General features: G+C 59.9%; 2 protein-coding genes across 2 annotated transcripts in view; one reads left to right on the top strand and one right to left on the bottom strand.

Moving 5' to 3' along the window:
- The window catches only part of ADAMTSL2 (ADAMTS like 2), a 35,254-nt gene extending 31,540 nt beyond the window's left edge, over positions 1–3,714 (top strand). The window contains 2 exon segments of the mRNA XM_077149062.1: positions 2,174–2,318; positions 2,950–3,714. Coding sequence (XP_077005177.1) covers positions 2,174–2,318; positions 2,950–3,068 — 264 coding nt within the window. The 3' untranslated portion in view covers positions 3,069–3,714.
- Positions 3,715–6,187: 2,473 nt separating this feature from the next.
- On the bottom strand, positions 6,188–7,165 carry FAM163B (family with sequence similarity 163 member B). The gene is made up of 2 exons (XM_077135837.1): positions 7,073–7,165; positions 6,188–6,592 (listed from the first exon to the last, which is right to left on the bottom strand). The coding sequence occupies exons 1-2, from the start codon at positions 7,163–7,165 to the stop codon at positions 6,188–6,190; spliced, it is 498 nt and encodes a 165-aa protein (XP_076991952.1).
- Between the last annotated feature and the right edge of the window lie 15,799 nt (positions 7,166–22,964).

Raw genomic sequence — 22,964 nt, 5'->3', positions numbered from 1 at the left:
GGTCAAAGAGAAGCTTGTGGACACAGGCCTGGACTCTCCATGAATCTGTGGGTGCTTCAGCTCCCAGAAGCCTCCAACCTGAGGATGCTGGGTGCCCAGAGTGCTTCTCACCTCCTGGGCTCAGAGGACTATGTGGCTGGGCCTGGGCCTGATGTGGCTAGAGGGACCTCCCTTCCTCCTCCCATCAGCACCTGGAGGAGGGCTCTTCTCATTGCTTGGAGAAAGAGCCTGAGGGTCAGAACGATGCCTGACCTGCCCAGGTCCCTGACCCACTGGGGAGCAGCGAATGTTGGAACCCCAGTTTCCTGTCCCAAAGTCAGAACCAGGCGGGCGAGGAACTTGAAATGAAGGGAGACCCAGACCAACCCCCCACGGCCCCAGGGCAGGGAGCCCCTAGGTGGGCTGGGGCTGGCCTGCCTGAGATAGGTGCGGCCTGTGTCCCAGCTGGGGTGCAAGTGGGTAGGTGGGCCATCCAGCAGAGCAAAGTATGTCCGGCGGATTTCTCCCGCCGTCTTTCTCTCTGACTTCCGCCCTCCCTGAGGAGGCCTGCTGGGGATCTCAGGGTCCCTGGAGCTTCTCAGAACCCTGACCGTGTCCTTCCTGGAGACACGTGGGTTTCTATCAATCGTCCCACACTGCACCCCATCTCTCGTCTATCTCTGAGCAGCATGGCCATCATGTGTTCCCAGCCCGTCTTCTCAGCTTTGGAGGCCATCAGCTCTCAAGGGGGATGAGTGGGGGCCCCCAAACAGTCTTTGAGAGCACTGGTGATAGACACAGTAGAGCATGTGTTCCCGCTGCCACCACTGCCATGGTCAGGCTGAGACCCGGGCTCTCTGTGCCTCAGTTTCCTCATGAGCCAACCCTGAGTTCCAAGGGGATGCGGTGGGGGTGGCAGTGGGACTCAGAGTCCCATAAGCTCCAACCACACCTGGGTCCTGACACCGACACCCCAGGCTGCCACGCTCAGCCCCAAACAGGTCAAAGGTCAAATTCTAAAATTTGAGAGTTCACTGTGGAGATCTGAGTCTATATGCCTGGGATGAGCGAGGACCAGACTGGGTTCAAGGTTCCAGGGGAAACTCAGGCCACACACTGCCCCCCCCCCCCGACAAAGCAGCCTCAGGGGGCAGCATTCCTGAAGTGCCCTGATGTTGGGGGGTGGGCAGGATGAGGGGTGCCTCTCCCCAATGGATGCAGGGGACCACCCATCTTTTCGTCCCTGGTAGGGAAGTACCAAGCTCTGTCCTGGAGGTGGCATCTCCCCATGACATCGGGACCTAGGTGGGGGTCAGGAAGTGTCCCCCCCTCCCCGCTGCCCCCTCCGCTGCTCTCCAGGCTGCAGGGACAGAGGCTGGCTGCAAGTGCATTCCTCCTGCTGACCCCCAGCGGCGCCTCAGGGGCTCTGCTGGGCAACTGCCAGAGGCAGATTGTCCTCTGACCGCCAGTGCCAAGCCAGCCTCTTGCTGCCTCTGGACCAGGCAGCCCCCAGCAAGTGGGCCCCCTGCCCAGGCTTAATCAGTTCTCTCTGTGCCTTTGCACACAGAACCAGAGGGCAGCCCCGGGGCAGAGGTTCCCCCCACTCTGCTGCCCCAACCTCAGGGAGCCAAGGGCTCAGGTCCCAGACGTGCCTGGGTGATGTGGGGTCACCATGTGGCAGGAGGGGGGTGAGACAGCCACCGCCTGTGGGATCTTGGCAGGGAGACTGCGGGGTAACTGGGGTCAGCAGATGTCCTGGTGCTCTGGAAAGCTCCGCGGGGTTTTCCAAGGGGAACATCTGGAGGAGGGAGCTGGGTGGCTTCAGAAGACGCATCTAACTGGCCCCTGGCAAGCACAGCTCTGGGCGTGTGTATATTTCTCGAGATCACAGCACCCCAGGACCGGCCCCAGAGGGCTGGGGAGAGAGGGAGGAGGGGCCACCACCTCTGTGCCCTGCACGCCCCCTTCCCCTCACCGCCTCTCCACTCTGGACGGCACATTCAGTGTTCTCAAATGTGCGTCCCTGCGCCCTGCGTCCGCGGAGATCCTGGATCTGGCCCACGGCAGTGGGTGGGTGGGTGAGATTTCCCCACGTGCCAGCTGAGTGTCCGGGTGGTAGGCGCCCACCTGCTTGGGCCGAAGCCCCTCCTGTTCGGTTAGGGACCCTGCCTGTGTCGTCTCTCCCCCCACGCAGTGCACTAAGACCTGCGGGATGGGCACAAGGATGCGAGACGTGAAGTGCTACCAGGGCACCGACCTTGTCCGCGGCTGCGACCCGCTGGTGAAGCCCGTTGGCAAGCAGACTTGTGACCTGCAGCCCTGCCCGACAGAGGCCCCTGGTGAGGGGGGCTGAGCATGGGCAGGGGATTCCCAGAGGAGGTGTCATCTCAGCCAGCACCTGGAGGTCTAGGGAGGAGGCCCTGGGAGGCGGGTCCTGTGGCAGGGTGGGCCAGGTGTGCTCAGGGAGGTGCAGCTAGACGGGTGTGTGCGTGCGTGTGTGCGTGTGTGTGTGCGTGCGTAGGGTGGATGGGCTCGAGGGCCCCCGGGAGCCACGCTGAGGCCTGTGGTTTAGAAAAAGCATCCAGCTCCCTGTGGGAGGACAGCGGCAGGCCCGGGGCCGGCTTTGGCACGGGCAGGGGCACGTGACGAGTTGTGCTTTGGACATAATCGGGTGAGATTTGCCACTCCTGTGAATGTTGGCCCCTGGGGCAGCACCCTTCCCACTGCACACAGCAAGGTGTGCACACCCCGGGGACATGGGGGCAGGAGTGGGGTGGCTGCCGCTCTGCAGAGAAAGAGAGAGCCATCCCCTGATGGGGAGTTGGAGGGCCCCTGCGTGTGGGCACAGAGTAGGGTGGAGAAGGAAATGGGGAGCACAGGGGCCTCTCCATGGTCGAAGGGAGGGATGGGCTGGGGGTACATGGAGATACCTCCCCAAGGCCCCTCCTGATACCTTGTGCCCCTCCCCAGACGACAGCTGCCAGGACCAGCCCGGCACCAACTGCGCCCTGGCCATCAAGGTGAACCTCTGCAGCCACTGGTACTACAGCAAGGCGTGCTGCCATTCCTGCAGGTCGTCTCCCTCCTAGGGCCCCCGCACGCCCTCCCTGCACGGCCGTGACGCTGAGCCTCAGCCCAGGAGAGGGCCTATCGCGGCGGCCGTGAGACTCCGCACTCATCCGGGACAGAGGGCCCCCCAAAGTGCCCGTGCAGATCCCACTCCAGCTGCGGGAAGTTGTACATAGAGACGGAGGATCGTGTGCCTGGGGCCGCCAGCCCCCTCCCCGGGCAGGGGGTGCTCCCTGAGCATCATCACCACCCAAGAGATTACAGGGCCTGACGCCCAGGGGTGGAGGTGACCCTGCCTGCCAGTCCCTTCCCTCCTCTAGGGTCAGCCTTCTCTGGTCCTTGTGGATTTCCCCGACACCGAAGAATGGGACGGGGCAACCAAGGAGACCCACGGGTGCCCCCCGCAGAGCTGCCAGTACTTAGGTGTGTCTTCCAGAGGGTTTTATTGGCAGCACAGTGTCTGCTCTGAGTCTCCACCCAGCTCTCGTGTGCACAGAGGGACCCGTGCCTCGTGGGCACGGTCTGCGCGGGAGGACTGGGGTCTGTCCCTGCGCACGTCGCCACAGCTCATCGTGTATGTTAATAAAGTGCTTCTATTTATGGGGCATAGGGCAGTCTCTGTGGCTTCCGGCAGGAGGAACAGGGCCTGGAGGCACGGGGCAGCCATCAGGGAAGCATATGCTGAGCCCTGGTGCAGGCATGGACACGGGCCCTGGGGGAGCTGGGGGGCTTGCAGGACCTGGGGACCTGGGACGGGGGGAAGCCTGCCTCAGGGCCCAGGGTGCGGGGAGGGTGGCAGGACAAGGCCAGGCCGCCAGGACCACTTCCTTGGCATATGGGCCCTGCTTGTCTCCAACCCGGCCGGCTGGCAGTCCAGCCCCCCAGCTTCTGCAGGACTTCGAGATGCCGCTTACAGCTTCTTCTGTGTCCCTTTGGGAGAACTGAGACGCCAACCCAGCACCTTCCAGCCCTGTGTGCGTGTTGTACTTGCATCTCAGGCTGGGAACTGAGTGACGACTGGAAGGTTCTTTTCAGACCCGTGAGATCATGAGGTCCCAGGCAGTGGCTCAAGGTCCCCAGCTTGTTTTGAGGAGAGCTCAGTCACCATAAGCCAGGGGTCTGGGGGCCTCCGTGCCCTCCCCCATGCACCACCTCTCGTATTTCCTGCTCCATTTTCCTTTCTGGGCTCTGACCTGGACCACTGTCATCCCCTAGTGTGGATGATTCACCCGAGACCCAGAAGGTTCTGTCTGTGTCAAGACCTCCAGCCTGCTCCCCAGGAGCCTGGCATCAAGACCGGTGCTTCCCAAATTCTGAAGAGCCATACAGCACACCCTAGAAACTAAAAAACCCATCCTCCCCAGAGGGCCCTAGTCCTGATCCCACTGCCCCCGTTGCGGTCGTGGCCCCTCTGGAAGCTGCGGAGAGAGGGTCTGACTGCGGAGGGGCCCAGGCCCAGGGAAGGCTCTGCAGGGGTAGAGCCAAGTTTTATTTGCTCTGGGGCTCTTAGGGGGCACAGCCGCAGGTCCACGGTGGGGCTTGTGGGCCAGGTGGACAGGCACACCTTTCATCGCAGAGAGCTCACCGTGTCCATACGAACGCTCAAGACCAGGAAAAGGGACAGGACACTGGAAAGCAGATAGCCACTGGAAACGCTACCTCCTGCCCCCCACCCCGAGTCTCCTACCCCCCAAGTTAACGCAATAAAAACGAACTAGATGGGGATTGGACAAAGAGTGGGGCATCTCGGGATGGAGCCTATCAGCATGTCCACCCTTCAGCCAGAGGTGACAGCGAGGGGTGGGCAGCAGTGCAGAGAGTGACCAGAGGAACCCCCAGCTCCGTGCACGCCCTGGGGGCTCCGAATGCATTGCATTGGCCCATGCTCGGGGCCTCCCGCCCCCACCTAAAAGACTGGTCTTTTGAGAAGTTTTCTTAGCTGGAGAGCACGCTCTGCATTCCCTGGGGGAAAGGGGCTGCCCAGAGGGTGAGGGGCTTTGGGGGACATGCTGTGGAGAGAGCAGAGGTGGGGGAACCAAGCACCCCTGGGTGTGGGGCATTCCTCAGGGTGGGCTGGAGGGAGCTGGAGGGTGGGTCAAAGTTCTGAGCCCTGGTGGGAGCTCGGCCAAGTGGGCTCAGCTAGGTCTCTGTCGGGGAGCAGCCCCCTCTAGCTGGCTGGGGTCCGGCCGCGGACAGGGGCTGGTCTCAGAGTGCTGCCCCTGCAGGCTTCTGGGAGATGGGGGACAGGCTGGAGGGGTGACTGGCCAGACCGTCTCCCCTGCACCCTCAGGAACTCCTGAAAGCCAGAGCGCCAAGTGCTCCTGGAGACCAGGCCCCACATGGTAGAAGACGGGGCCACCGAGGCCTCCTGGGGGGTTAGTGGGCCTTTAACCCCTGGTCTGGGGATCTGGCCCCCATACTGTGCCTCAGGCCACCTCTTTGATTTCAGCTTTGGGGCCATGTCTGGGTGGAGGCACCGGGCATGTATTTTAGGGCTGCCACTCCCCAGTTGGGTGGGGTGGGACGTGGCTCTTCCCTCCCTTTATCCCAGAAAGCGGTTCAGGGCTGAACCTCCCTGTTGCCCCTGAAACTCCCCCTTCAAGGGGTAATCCGTTCATCTGCAGGGGATGCAGCTGGCATGGCCCCTCAGCCCAGGCAGGTGCTTCAGAGGGGGAGGGAGGGAGAGGGGGCCCCAGAGCTCAGGGTGGTGGGGGCAGAACACTTACTTGGCCCCTGACGGCCAGGGCCGGCCCATGCTGCAGGCCCCGGACAGCTGTGGTCACTGTTCCTTGAGTAGGTAACAGGTGAGGCCGCACAGGCCTGCGGAGGCCGCCCTTCCATCCCGCATTTACGAGGCGGAGCCTCGGCCCCAGGAGTCTGGCTCCCGCGGGCAGCCCCCTGCCTGCCTTCCCTCAGGTCCCAGTCCCCAGCGCCCTGACCCCGGGCGACACCCCCCTGCACTGAGCCTCACCCCTGCGATGAGCCTGGATGCTCCCCGAGGGCGGGGCCACGGGGACCACAGAGCCCCATGCCCGGGGCCCCCCAGCCGGCGGGGACGTCAGGAAGGCTCGGCTGAGCCCTCTTCCGGGCGGGCACCCCATGGAAACGCCCCCGCGGTCTCGGGACGCCCGGGCGGGGCTCAGACGTCGGTGCTGACGCTGCGGCTGCGGGAGAAGGCCTCGCGCATCGCCGTGAGCCGCTGGGGGTTGAGCGCCTGCAGGCCCCCGAAGCCCGCAGGGGGCAGCTCCGCGTCCTCCTGGCCGGCGCCCTGGCAGGCCACCCTCTCCCCGCCGTTGCACGCGTCCTCGTCCTCCGCGGGCTCCTGCAGGAAGAAGGTGGGCGGCTCGTAGTGGGAGCAGCTGCGGCAGAGGGCGCGTGCCCGCGGGGACCGCTGGCTGAAGGAGGTGGAGGCGGCCGGGTAGAGCGCCGGCCCGTTGGTGAGCACCAGGCTGCGGCTGGGGGGCAGCGGTGGCAGGGGCGAGTGCACGGTGAAGTCAGTCTCCTCCTCGTCCTCCTCTGACTCCTCCTTCTTGCAGCAGTAGTACTGGGGCAGAGGGTGGGGGCGCTGCGTGAGCTCCGGGCCTGCGGAACCCCGCTCCCCACCCAGCCCCCGTGCAGGCACGCCCTGCAACCGCCCCTGCAACACAAAGTGTGGCCAGCGCTTTGCAGTGATTGGCTCATCGTATCCTCACAGTCTTGGGTTGTCAGCTCTGCTTTGCGGGTGGGGAAACCAAGGCACAGAGGAGCTAGGTAACTTGGCCGGAGCTCAGGCAGCCAGGTTGGGCTCAGGCACCTCGCCCCCGTCCAAGGCTTCCCCGGCTTCCCCTCCATTCTCAGGAAGACCTGGACACTGCCCGGGAGGGGAGCGCCCAGGCCACTTGGCTGCTGGGTACTGCTGACCCCGACTCTCACCCTTTCTGAGCCTTAGTGTCCTCGCCTGACAGGTGTTGGGAAGCCTCCCTGCCTGGCCCCTGAGGACCTGCCCAGGCACCCCCCCAGTCACCCCCCCCCCCCCACCGCATACCTGCAGCCGGCAGTAGCACAGGACTGTGATGATACAGAGACGAATTACCGTCGCCAAGATACCCCCAGTGATAACCACCGACCCAGCTGTCATCCACCCATGTCTCCATCAAAGGCCTGTAAAACACACCCCTCAGGCACGGTACCCCCTCCCCAGGAGGGGACAATGAAGTCCTCTGGGACAGGCACAGAAGCGGCAGGTGCTTGGGCTGCGAGTTCAGGCTCTGCCTTTGTCAGCAGCTTGGCTGGGGCCTCTGTCTCCCAGTCGGGGAAAAGAAGGCGCCACCAGCGCCTGCCCTCGCGTGGCGTGTGGGATCCCGGGGGCCTGTGCTTCAGCCCTCCGTGGAGGGTGTACCAGACGCTGGCGTACTTGCAGCCGGGCCCCTTGCGCTCCTGCATTTTTAGGTTGACCCAAGTGCAATCAAACCAAAGATAGGGTTTCAAAAGGCTGCTTTTCTCACCTGATGGGAAGGTTCTTATTTTCCCCTATCCTTAAATAGTATTCTGCAACATCAATTCTCCCAGCTCCTACTTGGATTCTGTTGTTTAACATAACTGACCCTCTTTTGATATTTAGGTTGCTTACATTTTTATAATATTTTAAGTGATATTTTAATGAGTGTGTTTGTAGCTAAGTGTTAGGGACCGGCCACTTGAACCACAGGCCTAATGGATGACTTTTTCAGGAGAAATTCCTGGAAGTGGAATTTCTAGGCTCAAGGACGTGCCTCCCTGTGCAGAGTCCCCTATATAGAAAACATCACACACACGAAGCAGAGAGGACAGACACACGTCCCAGCAGCACTCACACTGCTCTTTTGTCTCACCTCTCTGTCTAGCTGGGTGCTGATAAACCAACCCTCTGGAGAACAGTGCCCCAATTTATGGCAAATACTCCTGTCATGGCCAGTTTCAAGCCACCCAGGGTTAAATCTGCTCTCAAAATCCCTGTGCGTGTAAAGGTCTTGCCAACCACAAACCAGTGGGAGCCAGCCCAGCCCAATACTGCCTCTGTGTCCCAACCTCCCCTGCCCCCACCTGTTTTGTTTTTGCAAGGGGTGGGGTTGGGTGGGTGGGAGCCTGGAGTACTTTAAAGGAAACGCCAGAGGATGTCAGTTTACCCATAAACACTTCAGTGAAAAATCTAACAGATGAAGACTTAAAAAATATATACATATCTATATATATATAATTATATATATATAATTCTCTTTTTCCAATCATCTCCAAAATGCCTTTTTACAGTTGGTTTGTTCAGAGCAGAATCCAAACCAGTGGCAACAGGCTGTTGTGACTCTTACAGCTCTCCCTAGAACAGTTCCTATTCACTCTCCCCTCCCCCCCCCCCACCTTCAACTCATGTTGTTTAGTAAAGAAACTGGGTCATTTATTTTATAGAATTTTCCATGTACTGGATTTGGCTGGATCCTCATGGTTGTGTTGAATGTATTCTGGGATCATTGGTTTGTCCTCTAAACTGGCCAGTAGACCAAGCTACCCACTGTAGTCCGCGTAGGGGTCCCCGATGTGTGGGAACCGCTGTGGTCAGCCTGACCCGCCCATTGCAAAGCTCCCCATCCGCCTTTCCCCTAGCTCCTTTCACAGTCAGTGATCCCATTATTTCATTAGGAGTTGCAAAAATGTTGTCATTTCTTCTGCATGTATAAGCCCTGCTGCTTCTCTAAAGAAGACCTTTCCTTTATAATCGGAATGGCTTTCCCTTTACCAATTTTCAGAATAAGAGGTTGGTGCTGTTCTAGTTTGCTAGCTGCCAGCATGCAACACACCAGTGACAGACTGGCTTTTAATAAAAGAGGATTTATTTTGTTAGTTCTTCAGAGGAAAAGCAGCTAACTTTCCACTGAGGTTCTTTCTTAGGTGGGAAGGCACAGGGCGATCTCTGCTGGCCTTCTCTCCAGGCCTCTGAGTTCCAACAACTTTCCCCGGGGTGATTCCTTTCTGCATCTCTGAAGGCCTGGGCTGAGCTGCGAGTGCTGAGATGAGGTATGCTGAGCTGCTTGGGCTGTGCTACGTTGAGCTCTCTCATTTAAGCACCAGCCAATTCAGTCAAACATCATTCACTGCAGCAGGCACACCTCCTAGCTGACTGCAGCTGTAATTAGCAACAGATGAGGTTCACGTACCATTGGCTCATGTCCACAGCCACAGAACTAGGTGCCTTCCCCTGGACAAGTTGACACCTGAACCTAACTACCACAGTGCCTTAGGAGGATTGTGGTGGTTTTTATAATTTGATTTCTATAATTTGATGTGTTTCCATCCACGGCAGCCAAGATTCTTTCAAGTTCAAGTTGTCAAATTGTTTAAATTTGATGCTCCCTCCTCTTGGCTTCCGTGTCATTCTGATGAGGTCCCAGCGGTCCCCGACAGATTGTGGCTTTTAGGTAGAAGATGGTCGCAGCTCCACTGCCCCAGGCGTGTCTCTGATGCCCCTTTGTAAGGTGGGAAGTGGACCCAGGACCCCTCCATGGGGCTCGGGTGCTCCAGTGAACAGAACTTGGGAGCAGTATTTTTTTTTTTTTAGGTAGAGAAAAATAAAGCATGTGTTCCTACTGGTATTTCTGCTAAAAATTAAAGGTGACAGGGACTTTATTTGTTGAAGTTTGATATCTCTATGTCCTTTATGTGAGAACCTTGCTTCTAAATGACCCTAGCTGAATTATTATTTGCCTTATCCTACTATATGTAATACTTGAAAAATAACATCACCAATATTTTTACTAATGAGTCTACTGAGTGGAACTTGAGAGCTCCCTGTTATTTTTCTGTTCGTATTCCACTGGAAATGTGGAATGAAAAAGACTGTTGCAAAGTCGTGTGAAATAATTCTTAGTGTGGTTTTCCACCAACTCCACACCAGGCTCATTTGTTTCACTTTATTGTCAATGTTTTTTTTTAAATGTTGATCTAATTTTCCTTTTTAATTATAAAAAGCAGTTGGTTCCAAAGTTGGAATCATCAAACGTGGGACCCTTCCATCCCTGCCCCTCCTGCTGGAGGGAGCACTTTAACCCAGGGTCTCAGTTTTTCGTGGCTGCTCTAACAAATACCACGCGCAGGCCGGCTTACCGACAGGGCATTGTCTCATGATTCGGGAGGTTTGAAGTCTGGAGTGGAGGCCTCAGCAGGCCGTGCTTTTTGCTGGAAGCTGCAGCATCCTAGTGCTGGCTGGCCACTGTCCTGGGGGCTCCTTGGCTTCTGTGTCTGCCCCTGTCCTCTAGCCACCTGCCTTATTCTCTGTTTTTTTTCTGGCTTCTACTTTTGTGCCCAATTTCCTTTGCTAGTAAGAACTCCAGTCTTATGGATTGAGGGCTACCCTGATGCAATAAGTTCTCATTGAATAGGATCATTGGAGATGCTATCACATGAGTCCACCCTTTTAAAAAGTAGCAACACCTCCAAAGGTCCTATTTACAAATGGGTTCACACCTGCAGGGACATGGATTTAAGACTCGGTCGTGGCTTTGTGGGGACAGGATTCACCCCCCAACACTTAGCTCTTGCTTTATCCTCCCATTGATTATTTTAAAATATATACATATATCTGCCTCCCTCTTTCAAATAAAAGCAGCATCCTGTACGCACTTTTCCTACCCCCAGGGGCCCTCTAGAATATGCCTGGAGCCCCTGTGCTCCTTCTCATCTTGCACAGGGTCCATTCCACAGACGGGCCCCAGTTTACTCAGCCAGGTCCTGTGGACGGGCACCGGTGTCGTTTCCTGTTGTTATTACACATATATATTATATATATGTATTATTGTCACAATGTTCATTGAAGAGCTTTGTGGTATGCACATTTCTAACGTTTTTGGTAAACGCTGCCAAAGACCTGTTAGCACTTGGACTGATCTGCTCTCTTCCAGGACTGAGAAGAACTGACAGCCGGGATGTGTGATTCGGACTCAGGTGCAGGTGTTGGTGGGACAGAGGGGGCCGGGCAGGGGTGGGAGAGGTCAGGGGCACAGGCTCCAGAGCCGGACGGCGTGGGCCAGGCTGCCCGGAAGGGAGGCAGGGCAGGGGGGCTGGAGTTCCTATCACACAGACGGGAAGACACAGGCCTGACAAGGAGGCAGCTCGCCCAAGCAACTCTGGGGTTGAGGCAACTCTGGGCCTAGAACCCAGACCCACAATGGACAGATGGCGAGGGGATGGGGGGTAGCTCCAGACAGACCTGAAGCCACGAGACCGACGGGACACAGACAGAGAAACAGAGACAGATGCAAACAGACAGAAGTGCAGACAAGCAGAGCCAGACACACACGCAGCGACGGAGGCAGGGTTTTGAAGACACAGTCCAGGATGTGCAGGCAGACACAGATGGATGGGGAAGGGGCCCGGGGATGTCCCGCATTCCTGGGCTCCTTGCCTGCTGGGGTCTCTCTGCCTGGCCTCCAGGGCGGCGGAGACTTGGCCTTCTGCAGGGAGGAGGCGCCTGGGGTGGAGGAGGTGGCGGCTGGCGGGTGGCGGGTGCTGGGAGAGGCCAGGCCCACCTTCCAGATACGTTCCGTGCTCCTCACCGAGGGGACACAAAGCAAGGCAGCTGGTGGGGGGCTGTTGGTGGGGGGCAGCTGGCGGGGGCTGGCTCAATGCCACTGTCTGGGGTCCCCAAGGATGCTGACAGCAGGCCTTGGGCCATGGCAGGGAGAGGAGATGGCCCAAGGGCACCCACACTTGCTTCCTTTGTCTTCCTGGCCATTTTGGGGGGCAGGAGGCAGGGCAGGCCCAGCGAACGCTTGATTTAGCAGGTGAGGAAACTGAGACTCGGCAGGGGAGGGGGTGGTCCTCAGCCATCCAGCCAAACCCCAGGACCCGGCTGGAGCAAGGCAAGTCTGCAGGCAGCTTCCCAACACACGGGCCCCACTTCAACCCAAAGCCCCGACATCAGGCACCCGAGACCTGGCCACAGCCCCTTTTGAAGTTGAGCAAACTGAGGCCCAGAGAGGTGAAGCCACTGCCCATTCCCAGCAGCAGAAAGTGGAGGAATTAGGGGTCTCGTCTTGGGGCAGAGACTTGCTCCCCCTTTCCCCCGACCGTGGAAATCCACATCTCCAGTGCATGGACTCCCTGAATCCCCCAGCACCTTCACAAGAGGTGCTGTGCAGTGACTGAATGCGGTGTCTCCCTGCTGTAACCCTCTCCCCTGCTCCCTGCCCCGAGCTGGGCATGCTGGGGCCAGGGTGGACGTGTGTCCCGGGCTGGGCCAGCTGGCTTCCCTCTTCTGGGAAGTGCGATTGGGGTGCAGGACGCTGGGTGCCCTGACCTCTGCAGGCAGCATAATCGGTGCTGGGGCTGTGTCCAAGGGTGGGGTCTGGCCGCATGTGAGGACGGGCAAAGGCAGCATCCACAGAGGGAGCGAGGGAGACGACCTGGAGAAACCTGGACCACAGGTCCGCCTTGGGCTCCAGGACCCTCCCCGGTGTCTTCAGTATGGATTTTTCTTTGAAAAGCTCTCTTTGAGGGAGTTTCTGTTATTTGTACCCAGAAGGATAATTCTGGCTCCCCTCCTATTGATGAGGGAACAATGGACATCCAGAGAGGTGGTGTGAGCTGTGTACATGGCTGAGCAGGGATTAACGTCTTCGTGCTTGCAGCTCAGACGCCTCCCCTCCCCCCGCCACCGCAACCCCCCCCCCCGACTACCAGGGGATGTGGCAGGCGGGCTGGCAGCAAGGCAGGGCCACATTTCCCAGGGAAAAGCAATGCTTGGGCCCAGGGGCTCCCCTGGGAGGTTAGACCTGAGCTGGAGGCGGGTGGACAGCAGGCAGTTGAGGCTTGGCAGAGCCCCCTATGCACCCCCCACCCTTAGGACCCATAAGGGAGAGCCCCGTGCGCACGGATGCAGGGCTGACCCACCCCATCCCTGCTGAGCTGTAAGAATGGGCTTTGAATGCCTCCGTGTCTCGGTGCCTCGGTCTCCCCCTCCGTAAAATGGGGAGAACGTCAAGAATCCCCCAAGGCGGCAGGTATCAGCTCCTACAGTGCCACACGGGTGTTTGTCGTGGGTCTGGATCCCTCCTCGGGTCTCTGAGGGAGTTGGGCAGCAGCTGTGCTGGCTGGAAAGGCTTTCCCCGGCTGAGTCCCTGCTCTGGGCCTCCTCCAGCAGCAGGCAGCCTGGTGGCGTGATGGGAAGGTGCCAGCCCAGGCCGGGGGCCCAGGGCTGCCAGGGCCACCATGCCCTGCACAGCCCCCACCAGCTGTGCATGCCAAGGAACAGCGACGTCCGCGACGGGTGCCAGGTCCCAGGGCCGGGCCTGGCAGACGGCCATGCAGGGCCTGGAGCTCCGCCTGCGTCCCGGCCTGACATCTCAGCCCCTGAGTTAACGAAGAACAGCCCCTGAGCTGGGACACGGCCTCCCGCCAGCCCCACCCTCCTGCCTTCCGTTTGCCTCTCCAAGTCTTGCTCTACCATCAAAGCCCAGAGCACACCCGACTCCTCCAGGGAGCCCCCCCAGACTTCTCTCATGCCCATCACAGAGCCCCAAAATGCCAGTGATGGGAGGGACCACAGGGAGGAGGCTGATGCCATGAGGGCGGTGACCCACTTACGACCTCAGTAAGGAATCTGAAAGACAGTGACCGAAGGCGGCTGCCCCAGCCCCAGCACCCTGCTGCCTCTATTGAACTCCTGCTTCTTGGGCCTCCTTCGTGCCACCCTCAGGGTCTGCCTAACTGGACGTGAGGGGACAGAAGCCCGGCCTGCAGTGGCAGTGTCCAGTGACATTGGGTGGGAGGCCTCTTTCTCAGGGTCTCAGTTTCCCCATCTGTAAAACAGTATGGCAGGGTTTAGAGGACCAATTTCTCCCAGCTCTGGGCCAGAATGACCTGAGTTCGTGCTTTTACCCGACCGGAGAGGGATTCAGCTAAGTTTGAGGGTCTTGAATGAAACACAATGCTGGCTGCTGGTCCAGCCGTCCGTCAAGACTCCATCTTCCAAAAGCGCAGCTCAGCGGCTTGTGGCTGAGAAGCGCACGTACCTCAGATAACCTGAGGTGCACTTGCTGGGGGCCTTCCAGACGGAATCCAGTGAAGACACTGCCCTCAGAACAGCCGGGCTGAATGCCTAGAATGACAAAGGGCCTCGGGGCCTGGATGACGGGAGATGCTGGTGTTGGATGGCGGAGAGGTCAAGGGGGTCTTCCTGGAGGAGGAGGTCCTTGAAGGACGGTCGACCTGGCTGGCTGGGATGCAGAGGGAGGAGTGGGCCTGCGGGCACAGGGAACAGCACAAGCAAAGGCCCAGAGGCCCAGACGCAGCAGTCAGTGCGGGCCCGAGCGGGCCTCCCTGAGGCCCGGGAACGATCCAGCAGCTGGGCCAGCATCTCCTCAGCAAGCTCGCCCCACCCGGAAGTTTCTGCTCCGCCAGCCAAGACAATTTGGCAAGGATTGCGCTGAATTGTTAATCGGCCCCCTGGGACCATAAACGGTTTTAAAGCTTTATAAACAGCTTTGCTTCCTTGTCCCCACCCCCGACTTTTGCAAGGGCAGACTGCGAGACGGGGGCCTCTGTGCACACCCCTCCCCCAGAGCCCGTGGAGAAGGGGGGCCTGGGCGGGCCGCAGTCCCCTCTGGTCGGCCTGCGTCTCGCTGGCCAGCCCGGCGGGAGAACCAGACGCTTTTATGAGCTCCGGTTGTCTCCTGCTGCATCGAAGACCAAATGGGGTGGCCTGGGGAGGTGGGGAGATGGGGGCTGGGGCGGGGGAAACACCTGGCCGCCGCCGAGCCAGACGGCCTGCACGCCACCTGCCTCTCCCCCCAGCCCTGAGCCCCCAGCCCCAGCATCTTCCTCTGGCATGAGTCCCTGCACTGCTGCCATGTGGACTTAGTTTCAAACTCGGCTCATTTCCTCTGCCCCCTTGCCCGTCCCCACACCCTCGTTTGCCTCAAAGGCTCCATAGACCAAACCTCCGCTGTCTGTCTTGCACCACCTCTCACTCATCGCCCTAGAGCCTTGCATGACGTAGGGCATACAGTGGGTGCCTAATGAATGCTTTGCCTGAGATGCCCAGTGCTCCTTGGAGCTCCCAAGCCAAGCCAAGCCCTGCATCCTCAGAGCAGGCTGGGGCCTTCTGGACCACCCAGGGCAGCGGCTTCCGAACCTACCAGGTACCCAGGCCCGTGGGTGCCCCGTCTCACGTCCAGACGTCCTGCTCAGTGGGGTCTGACGGGGGCTCTCACTCTGCCTGCCTGCCAGGAGGCCTTTCTAACCAAGTGGGTGGTACTGCAGCTGGGGCTGGGGACCCAGCAGGGGAAACCGAGGCTCAGGGAGGCGCCGGCCGGCCCCAGGGGAGCAGCAGCGGAGCCCAGGTTTCCTGCCTGCGGGTGCAGTGTCTCCCCACTGCTCCTCCTCCATAAACACATCTGTCTGCAACCACAGCGCTCCGGCTACCTGGGGGCCCCGGGACCCCGGCGCCCGGCAAGCAGGAAAGCAGGGCCCGCAGAGTTCCTGTCTAGACCTGCTGCACATTTGTTCCTAATTTCACGCTCCACGGGCTCCCAGATTCCCGCCTTCGGTAATAAATAGAGGGGAAGGGCTCAGCGGTGCTGCCGCGCTTGGTCTCCGAGAAACTATCCAGAGCCCGGCTGGGGGTGGGCCGGAGAGGAAGTCCCAGCAGGACCTGGAATATCTCCCCCAAGCTCCGGCCTTGGCTCAGACCGGCTCCCCTCTGAGCTCAGCCCCCCTGGGCACGTGACCCCCTGGGAGTCTGGAGGCCACCAGAGGCCAGAGGGTGGAGCACGGTGAGCTGAGCCCGTGTCCACCAGCAGCTTCTGGAGGGGGTCTGGGACCCACCCTCGGGGGTCTGCTAGTCCACTGGGGAAACCACACTGGTGCTATGGGGGCTGGACATGCCCATGGCAAGGGGGCATTGGCTCCTCCAGTCTCGAGGCAGGGATGGGCCGGGGCTCCTTGAGGGACCCCCAAAAAGAGAACAGGGGCCAGGACCTTTTGCTGACCATTTCTGGGGCTTGTGGATTTCTAAAAGATTTCCTGGACCTCAGCTGAGGAGTCCCCTTGGGGGTCAGCACTCGAAAGCAAGGGCCTGGCCTGCTGTTCGCTGCCCTATCCCCACTACACAGCCTGGTGCAGGGCACACAGTAGGGGCTCAGCATGCACACGTAAACAACGCCACAGGGGGCCTGGATAAGGAGTGCACTGGTGAGTGTGGGGTCCTTTCCTCTCTCTGGACCTGAGCTGAATGCCGTCCTGATGCGTAATGGCAGCCGTCACCTCAGCTCCTCCCATGAGCTCTCCAGGGACTGCCTTGTACGGAGCCAGGCATGAGGGCAGGCACTACCCAGCCTGGGACATCTTTGGAAGGGCCAGTTTCAAACTCGGGTGTCTCTTGACCTCTGCTGGGGGAGACCGAGGCCTGGATGTACCCCAAAGACGCAGTCTACCGACTTGCAAGTTACCCAATCCAGATTTGTTAGGGGGCCAGCAGGGGCCAGAAGGGTGGGACGATGCCCTGAGCAGGCGACGATCCGAGAGAGTGAGCAACCCTCCTCCTGGCCCGAGAAGCCTGGCTGGGGCCCCAAACCCAGCCCTGTCCTGGAGTCCGGCTTCAGAAGGAGCAGTAAAGCCAGGATTTAAACCCAGAGCAAACTCTGAAGCCGGAGCCCTGCCTGGCTGGCCAGGGACAGGGTTTGCAGCTGAGTGAGGAAGGGAGACCTGCGCGTCCTGAGGACTGGGAGGCGGGGGTGGCCGGAAGCTACGGGTCAGGAGCAGGAAACAGGAGCTGGAGGGAGCAGCTGCTCCCCACCGGGGCCACGCAGGGGCTTCACATCTCTGCTGCCTGAATGGCCATCCGGCCTCCTGGCAGGTCCTGCAGGCAGTCACTGTCCCTGGCCTCAGGAGCCTTCAGGCGGGGTGGGGTGGGACAGAAGGAAGTCCCTCACAGCTCTCATCAAGGGGCTGTGCCAAAGCCACCCAGGGTGGGGGAGCCCTTGTCAGGGCTCTCCCTGCACCGGGTGCCTTACTCGGGGCACCTGCCACTCTGTTCATCCCCCTGTCCCTACTTCCCCGGCAGCTGGGGGCAAGGAGTCCATGATGGCTGGTTTGGGCAGGGCACAGAGGGTGCAGCCAGGTGGGGGAAGGTTATCGGCCAACCCCACCCACCGGGGTCCTGGGCTGGGATTCTGTCTGGCTGGGGTGCAGCCCTCCTCCCCAGAGGGGAGCCCCGTCTCAAGCCCCAGCTCCTGCTCTTTCCTGAGGCCTCTCTGGGGTCCATGGGGCAGGTGGGGAGGGGGAGAGAGAAGGAGAGGAAGAGAACAAGGTGATGGGAGAAAACAAGGTGTGAACAAAAGGGAAAACAAGGGCAAGGTGGGGTGTGAGCCAGGGAAAGGCGAGGAAAGCTGGGCGTCTGAGCCCCTTGTGTAGACAGGCGGCTGCTCCCCTCAGAGAAAGAGCCTCGGCCAGGGTCTCCCCAAAGGGCTGGCGGCACAGAGAGGGCTGCCTCCCGGGACCCCAGGGGAGCAGTCGGCAGAGCAGCTGGTTGCTGGATGCCCCAGAAGCCTCCCGACTTCCTCCTTGTCTGATCGTCCTGTGGACATCTGTCAAGAAGCTCAGGGTTCTGCCCGTCTCCCTAGCTGGCCCTTCCCAACACTGTGAGCCCTTCCTTCAGCAAAGGGCTGCCCAGAAATGTCCCCTGGACTTGGAAATGTCATGCCCCGGGATCCCTGAACCACCAGTCTGAACGGGCCCTGCCTTGCTCCAGCACCTTGCAGGTGCCCCAGGGCCTCGCGTCCTGCTCTGGGCACACCTCTGTTCCAGGAAGGGGAGCAGCCCCACCTGTGTCCCCTTTCATCCTTGACGGTGCAGCTGGGAGGGGGGTGTCTTATTACCCCATTTCCTAGATAAGGAGGCCGACACCCAAAGAGGTTCAGTGGGGCTTGAAGTGCCCAAGGTCACAGCTAGGTGAGGGGAGCCAGCAGTGGCCTGGGGCGCTGGCCCAAAGCTGACCCTCTCTGCCCACCTGCCCTCGAGCCCACCCAGGGGCCCCATGTCAGCTCCCCCAGGGCAAGCACCTGGGTTCTCCCGCCACCAGGGTCAGTGTGGGGCCAGCACACGTGGGGGTAGGGGGTCTCAAAATGGGGTCCGTTGGGTGAGCCTGCACCCCTGCCCCCCCAGAGCGCCCGTGTCTGGCGTGGGAAGGATGTGACGGGTCTTGCCCTGTGCCCCCCACCTCCGTTCCCAGGGTCCCCGTCCGGAGAAGGCTGCGGAAGGTGCCTCCTTCCAGAACTTTCTGAGGCGGCTGTTTTTCCACTCTGTGGGCACTGTTATCGGGAAGTGGGGGGCAGGTGGGAATTGGGGGGCAGGCAGGCGGTTGTGGAAACCCAGGTGGTCCCAGCTATACACGATGCTTTTCCTCTCCCTTAAATATAACAATGTGCAGAAAATGGGTTTTCAAAACCTTTTCTGCCACTTGACTTGAATTTTTATTTTCGGCTGCTTCTTCCCAGAATGGAGTGCAGCTCTGGACTCTGATGATAACTTTGGACCCCAAACAAGGGGCAAAATAACAGCAGCCACAACACAGAACATCCCGTCTCTGCTGCACCCCACCTGACCAGACAGTCCCCACGGACACACGGACCAGCAGCTCAAGGGCTTCTGTCGACCAGGCTCCCTTCCTTCCCCAGGCCGATGGCTCAAGCTCCTTTCCTGTCCCTCACCCGCCAAACCCTCGTGCCACTGACCACCCTGCCTAGTCCCTTAGACATAAAGGGGCCTCTATTGTCCTCCCCGGGCTGAAGTCTGACTTCAGATGCCCACCACACTGGGGCCTGAACAGTCCTTCGACTGTGCCCAGTCTGTCTCTGGACCTTCTTCCAACCTGACATTGTGGTGCCGAAACAGGCCTGGAAGGTGGCGAGGACGGGGCGAGCCCAGGATTCAGCAGGGCAGGGGCGGGCTCAGCTCCCCACACACACTGGGCACTTAGCCAAGGGGCCCAGCCTCTCTGCCCTCGCGGGGGCCGTGCTGAGTGCACCGCAGGCCCCCCACACGGAAGGAAACCAAGGCCTGGGGAGGGCCTGGAATCCATGCCGGCCCTGAGGGCATTCGGCGGCTCCCTGCGGACTCTGAGCCCAGCAGGGCGGAACACACAGACTCAGAGACTCAGCAGCCCCCCCCCCCCCCGCCCAAGGACTCGATGATTTGAGAGGACGGAAAGTGCGGGGGCCAGGGGATCCCCACGTGGCCGCCAGCAGAGAGGAGCCGTCCCTGCCCCAGAGCTCCATCTCTGCGGCCTGGGGACAGCACCCCCCGCCCCTCAAGCCCCTTCCTGATGGCTGGAGCTCTGCTGTTCCCAGCTTGGGCCAGGGACTTTACCCCACCCCAGGGTGAGGAGAGGGATCCGATTCTACCCCCAGGCACAAGCCCGGGACAGCCCTCAGCCCCCTGCCAGAGATGCCCCCAGGCCCCAGCCATCCTGACCAGGAATTCCCGTCGCGCCCAGAACTGCGGGTCGTGGCCTCCCTCAGTGAGAGGCTGGGCGCAGAGGGCCGAGAGCCGTCCTGTCTGTCCCGGTGCCCTGGACCTGTCCACTGTATTTCAGAAGTCAGGGTCTCCCCAGACCGCAACAGAGGGTCGAGCCCTGAAAGGCCCCGGGCCGGGCAGCTGGCCGTGGGGTGAGACAACCGGGGGCTGGGAGTGGAGGCAGGCAGAGCCCAGGTCACCTGAGTTAGTGGCTGCCTGGGGGGAAGGAATGAATTCCAGGTCACACCCTCCAAAGGCACAGAGCCCCAGCCTGTTAGATAATAGACTCTTCTCCCAGGGCCTGCCTCTGCCAACAGGGAGGGTTCTCATCTCACAGCCTTGCAGATAGGCCACTTGCCCGAGCCTGCCCCAGGCCTGCAACCCTTCATTTCTGGGGCCTGCTGCAGTCCCATCGCCTTGGAACTCATCAGATGCAGAGTCCCAGGTCCCACCCCGACCCACTAATTCAAATTCTGGGAATGGGGTGCAAGGATCTGTGACTTTGCAAATCTCGCAGGGGATTCTGGAGCACCCAGTGCTTGCCTTAGAGCACACTGGACTCACAGGGGGCTGCAGCTGGCCCCTCCCCCAGGCCCAGGCTACACCAGGCCAATTAAATGAAACCGTGGGGCTGGGGCCTGGGAACTAGTACCTTGAAAGGTTTTCGGGGAGCTCCAATGTGCAGCTCAGGCTGGAGACTCCTGACTTGGCAACAAAGCTTTTGGGGTGCAGTTGCTTATCTGCCTTCTGAGGGGGGGTGTCAGAGCCGCCCCCTCAGGCCATGACTTGACAAAGCTTTCCACACCTGTGGCCCTCATGTGCCCCTCAAGACAGACTCTCCATTGTGCAGTCCCCATTGTGCAGATAAGAAAACAGAGGGAGGCAACTTGCCTGAGGTGGCCCAGCTAGCAAGAAGCTCCCCAGTCTCTTGCCTCTGCCTGTACCCCTCCCTCTTTGGAGCCCTCTCCCTGCAAACCCTACCCAGTTAGTACTCAGCCCAGCCCCAGAATACAGAATCCATTCCCTTTACCACCCTGGAGCATTTCACCCGAGCTGCCCTGGTTTATATCCCTTCTCCTGTCAGATTTGCCCAGCAGCCCCTGACAATCCTTGCTGCCTGGTGGGCCCGGCTCTGATGCCTCCTCCTCCAGGAAGCCTGTGCCAATCTCAGCTGGGAGCAGCAATCCTTCTTTCCTCTGGACACACCCTATGCTGTGTCTGTTTAAGTCTCAGAGGCAGGGGAGCAAGGATGCCTGGGGGTCAGAGTTGGGTGCAAATCCAGACGGTTCTCTCCTCAACGTCAGAGTGAGCATGTGCCACTGTCTCCTCGTTTTTAAAATAGGTGGATAGAGCTTGCTCCAGCCCTCATTCCCTCCTCCTTTTTCCCATCCATTGAGTCTGCAGTGAGCCTAGCACTGTCCTGAGTGTTAAGGCCTTTTCCCGGTGAAGACGAGGGACAGGGTCCCCCTTGCGCCAGCCCCAGGGAGCAAACTCTTGAGCTCATGGGGTGCAGACTCCCAGCCTGGCACACCCCGTGCTGCCTCTGGTCAATGGGTGCTAGTGGCCTCTGGCAGCTCTCATGGGCCGCCTTGCCCTCCTTGGCTCCTGGGTCTGTGACTTATCCTCTCTCAGACCCCGCGCTCTGGGGCACGGGCCTCTTGGGCATGCACAGGGCACTCGCTGAGTGTGCTTAGAGAGGATGGTGAGGGGTGGGCTGGATGGCAGCCTCCGTATGCTGTGGGATCTGGTGGGCTCGGAGTTGCAAAGGCATCTCTGAAGGCTCCAACCTGAGCCTGGAAGGAATTGCAGGCAGAACCTGGGCTCCTTTCTGCACAGGTCAGTAGCTTGCAGGAGACCCTACCAGAAGGGCTCATGCGTGTGGGCCTTCCCCATCCTTGGCGGGGTCTGCCCAGTGGGCGTCAGGTCCCCAGGGACAATGGCTCACTGCTCCCCGCCATCACTGTCCGCACACCTGCATGCTTGCACCGCAGCCTCCTGCCTGCACAGCTTCATGAGCCCTGCCAGGGCAGGCCATGGCCATCCACTCTCCAGGGGCTGCTGCCAGCCCCTCCCAGGTTGAGCCCAGCCCTGCACAGTCTCCCGATTAGAGGGTCTTCACTTCTGCACTGGTGGCACTCAGCCATGGCCATGGGAGTCCACATGGAGAAACGAGATGTTGCCCATGGCCTGGGCAGGGAGGGGTCAGAGCCCAGCACTTCAGCTGCACCAGGGCTGCCGATAGTCAGGGAGAGAATTCCAGGTAGAGGAGATGGCATGTGCAAAGGCCCAGGGACAAGTGGCGTGCTGCCTCTGAGGACCTCGGCTCAGCAGCAATACCCTCAGCCATGTCAAGGCTTGGGCTTTCTGTGGTAAGCCACCCCACTCTCCCCTGAGGCCGAACTGTCTGGCTGCTCCTTCCAGCTCATACTCCGAGTCACAGGGAGGGGTTTGCCTGAGTCCACTTGAGTCCTCTCACCCCTGACAAATGCAAGTGTCCAAAGAATCACAAGGGAGAGGCAGTCCTGGAAGGTTTACCAAGCTCCTCTCTGTCCACTACTGCCCACGGCCCATGAGGCTGGTCACACAAGACCCATTTCACAGATGCAGACACTGAGGCCCAGACACAACAGTTGACCCAGTTGATGGAACCACTAAACTCAGACCCATCCTCCAGGTTGCAAGGATAGAGTTCCCCTTTCACAGCATGGACAGCACTTTCCTTCCTTCTTCATCCTTCTACACCAGATGAGGCTTTTGGGTGAGAAGAGTTCGGATGCTGTTGAGTAAAACCACCCAAAGGGAACCCAGGTCCCGTGCCAGCCACTTGGCTAAGCTCTAACAATACATGGAGGGAAGTGCTACCATTATCTCTATTTTACAGAAGAAGACACTGAGGCTCAGAGAGACCCCATGACTTGTCCATGGGAATGCTCCAAGGAAGGGGCAGGGTCAGGGTCAGGACATAACCCCAGGTCTGATCTGGCTTGAGAGCTGTGCTGCCACCCCAAAGGCAGGTGGGGGTGATGGACCAGGGCCGGCTGGGGGCTGGCTAGGGGGCTGGAGCTTGGCTTTGCTTCTGCCCCTCCTAATAGTGCCCCAGTTAGGTCACTGGTGCCTATCCTCCACCCCCCAAGCTGCATGTGTTCACACAAAAAGACCCAACCATGCAGAAATGCAGAAGAGGAAAAGCGCCACCCTGTCAATCCTCTAGAGCAGAGGTCGGCAAACCACCACCCGCAGCCAATTCCAACTTGCCTCCTGTTTGTGTAACTAAGTCTTCTGGAGGCAGAGCCATGCCCATCACTTACCCCTGTGGCTGCCTTTCAGCTTCCAAGGCAGAGTCGAGTGGTCATGGCAGAGGCCGTGGAGCCCACAGAGCTGAAACTGTTTACTCTCTG

Source organism: Tamandua tetradactyla, chromosome 2 (genome assembly GCF_023851605.1).
Source record: "Tamandua tetradactyla isolate mTamTet1 chromosome 2, mTamTet1.pri, whole genome shotgun sequence".
Classification (NCBI taxonomy): domain Eukaryota; kingdom Metazoa; phylum Chordata; class Mammalia; order Pilosa; family Myrmecophagidae; genus Tamandua; species Tamandua tetradactyla.
The sequence above is the reverse complement of the archived record's forward strand: the minus strand, read 5'-3'. Positions and strand labels throughout refer to the sequence as shown.

Coding starts and splice junctions, on each gene's coding strand:
- FAM163B (XM_077135837.1), bottom strand. CDS start 7,165: ATGACAGCTGGGTCGGTGGTTATCACTGGGGGTATCTTGGCGACGGTA. Junction 6,593..7,072: donor TGTGCTACTGCCGGCTGCAG/GTATGCGGTGGG, acceptor CCTCTGCCCCAG/TACTACTGCTGCAAGAAGGA.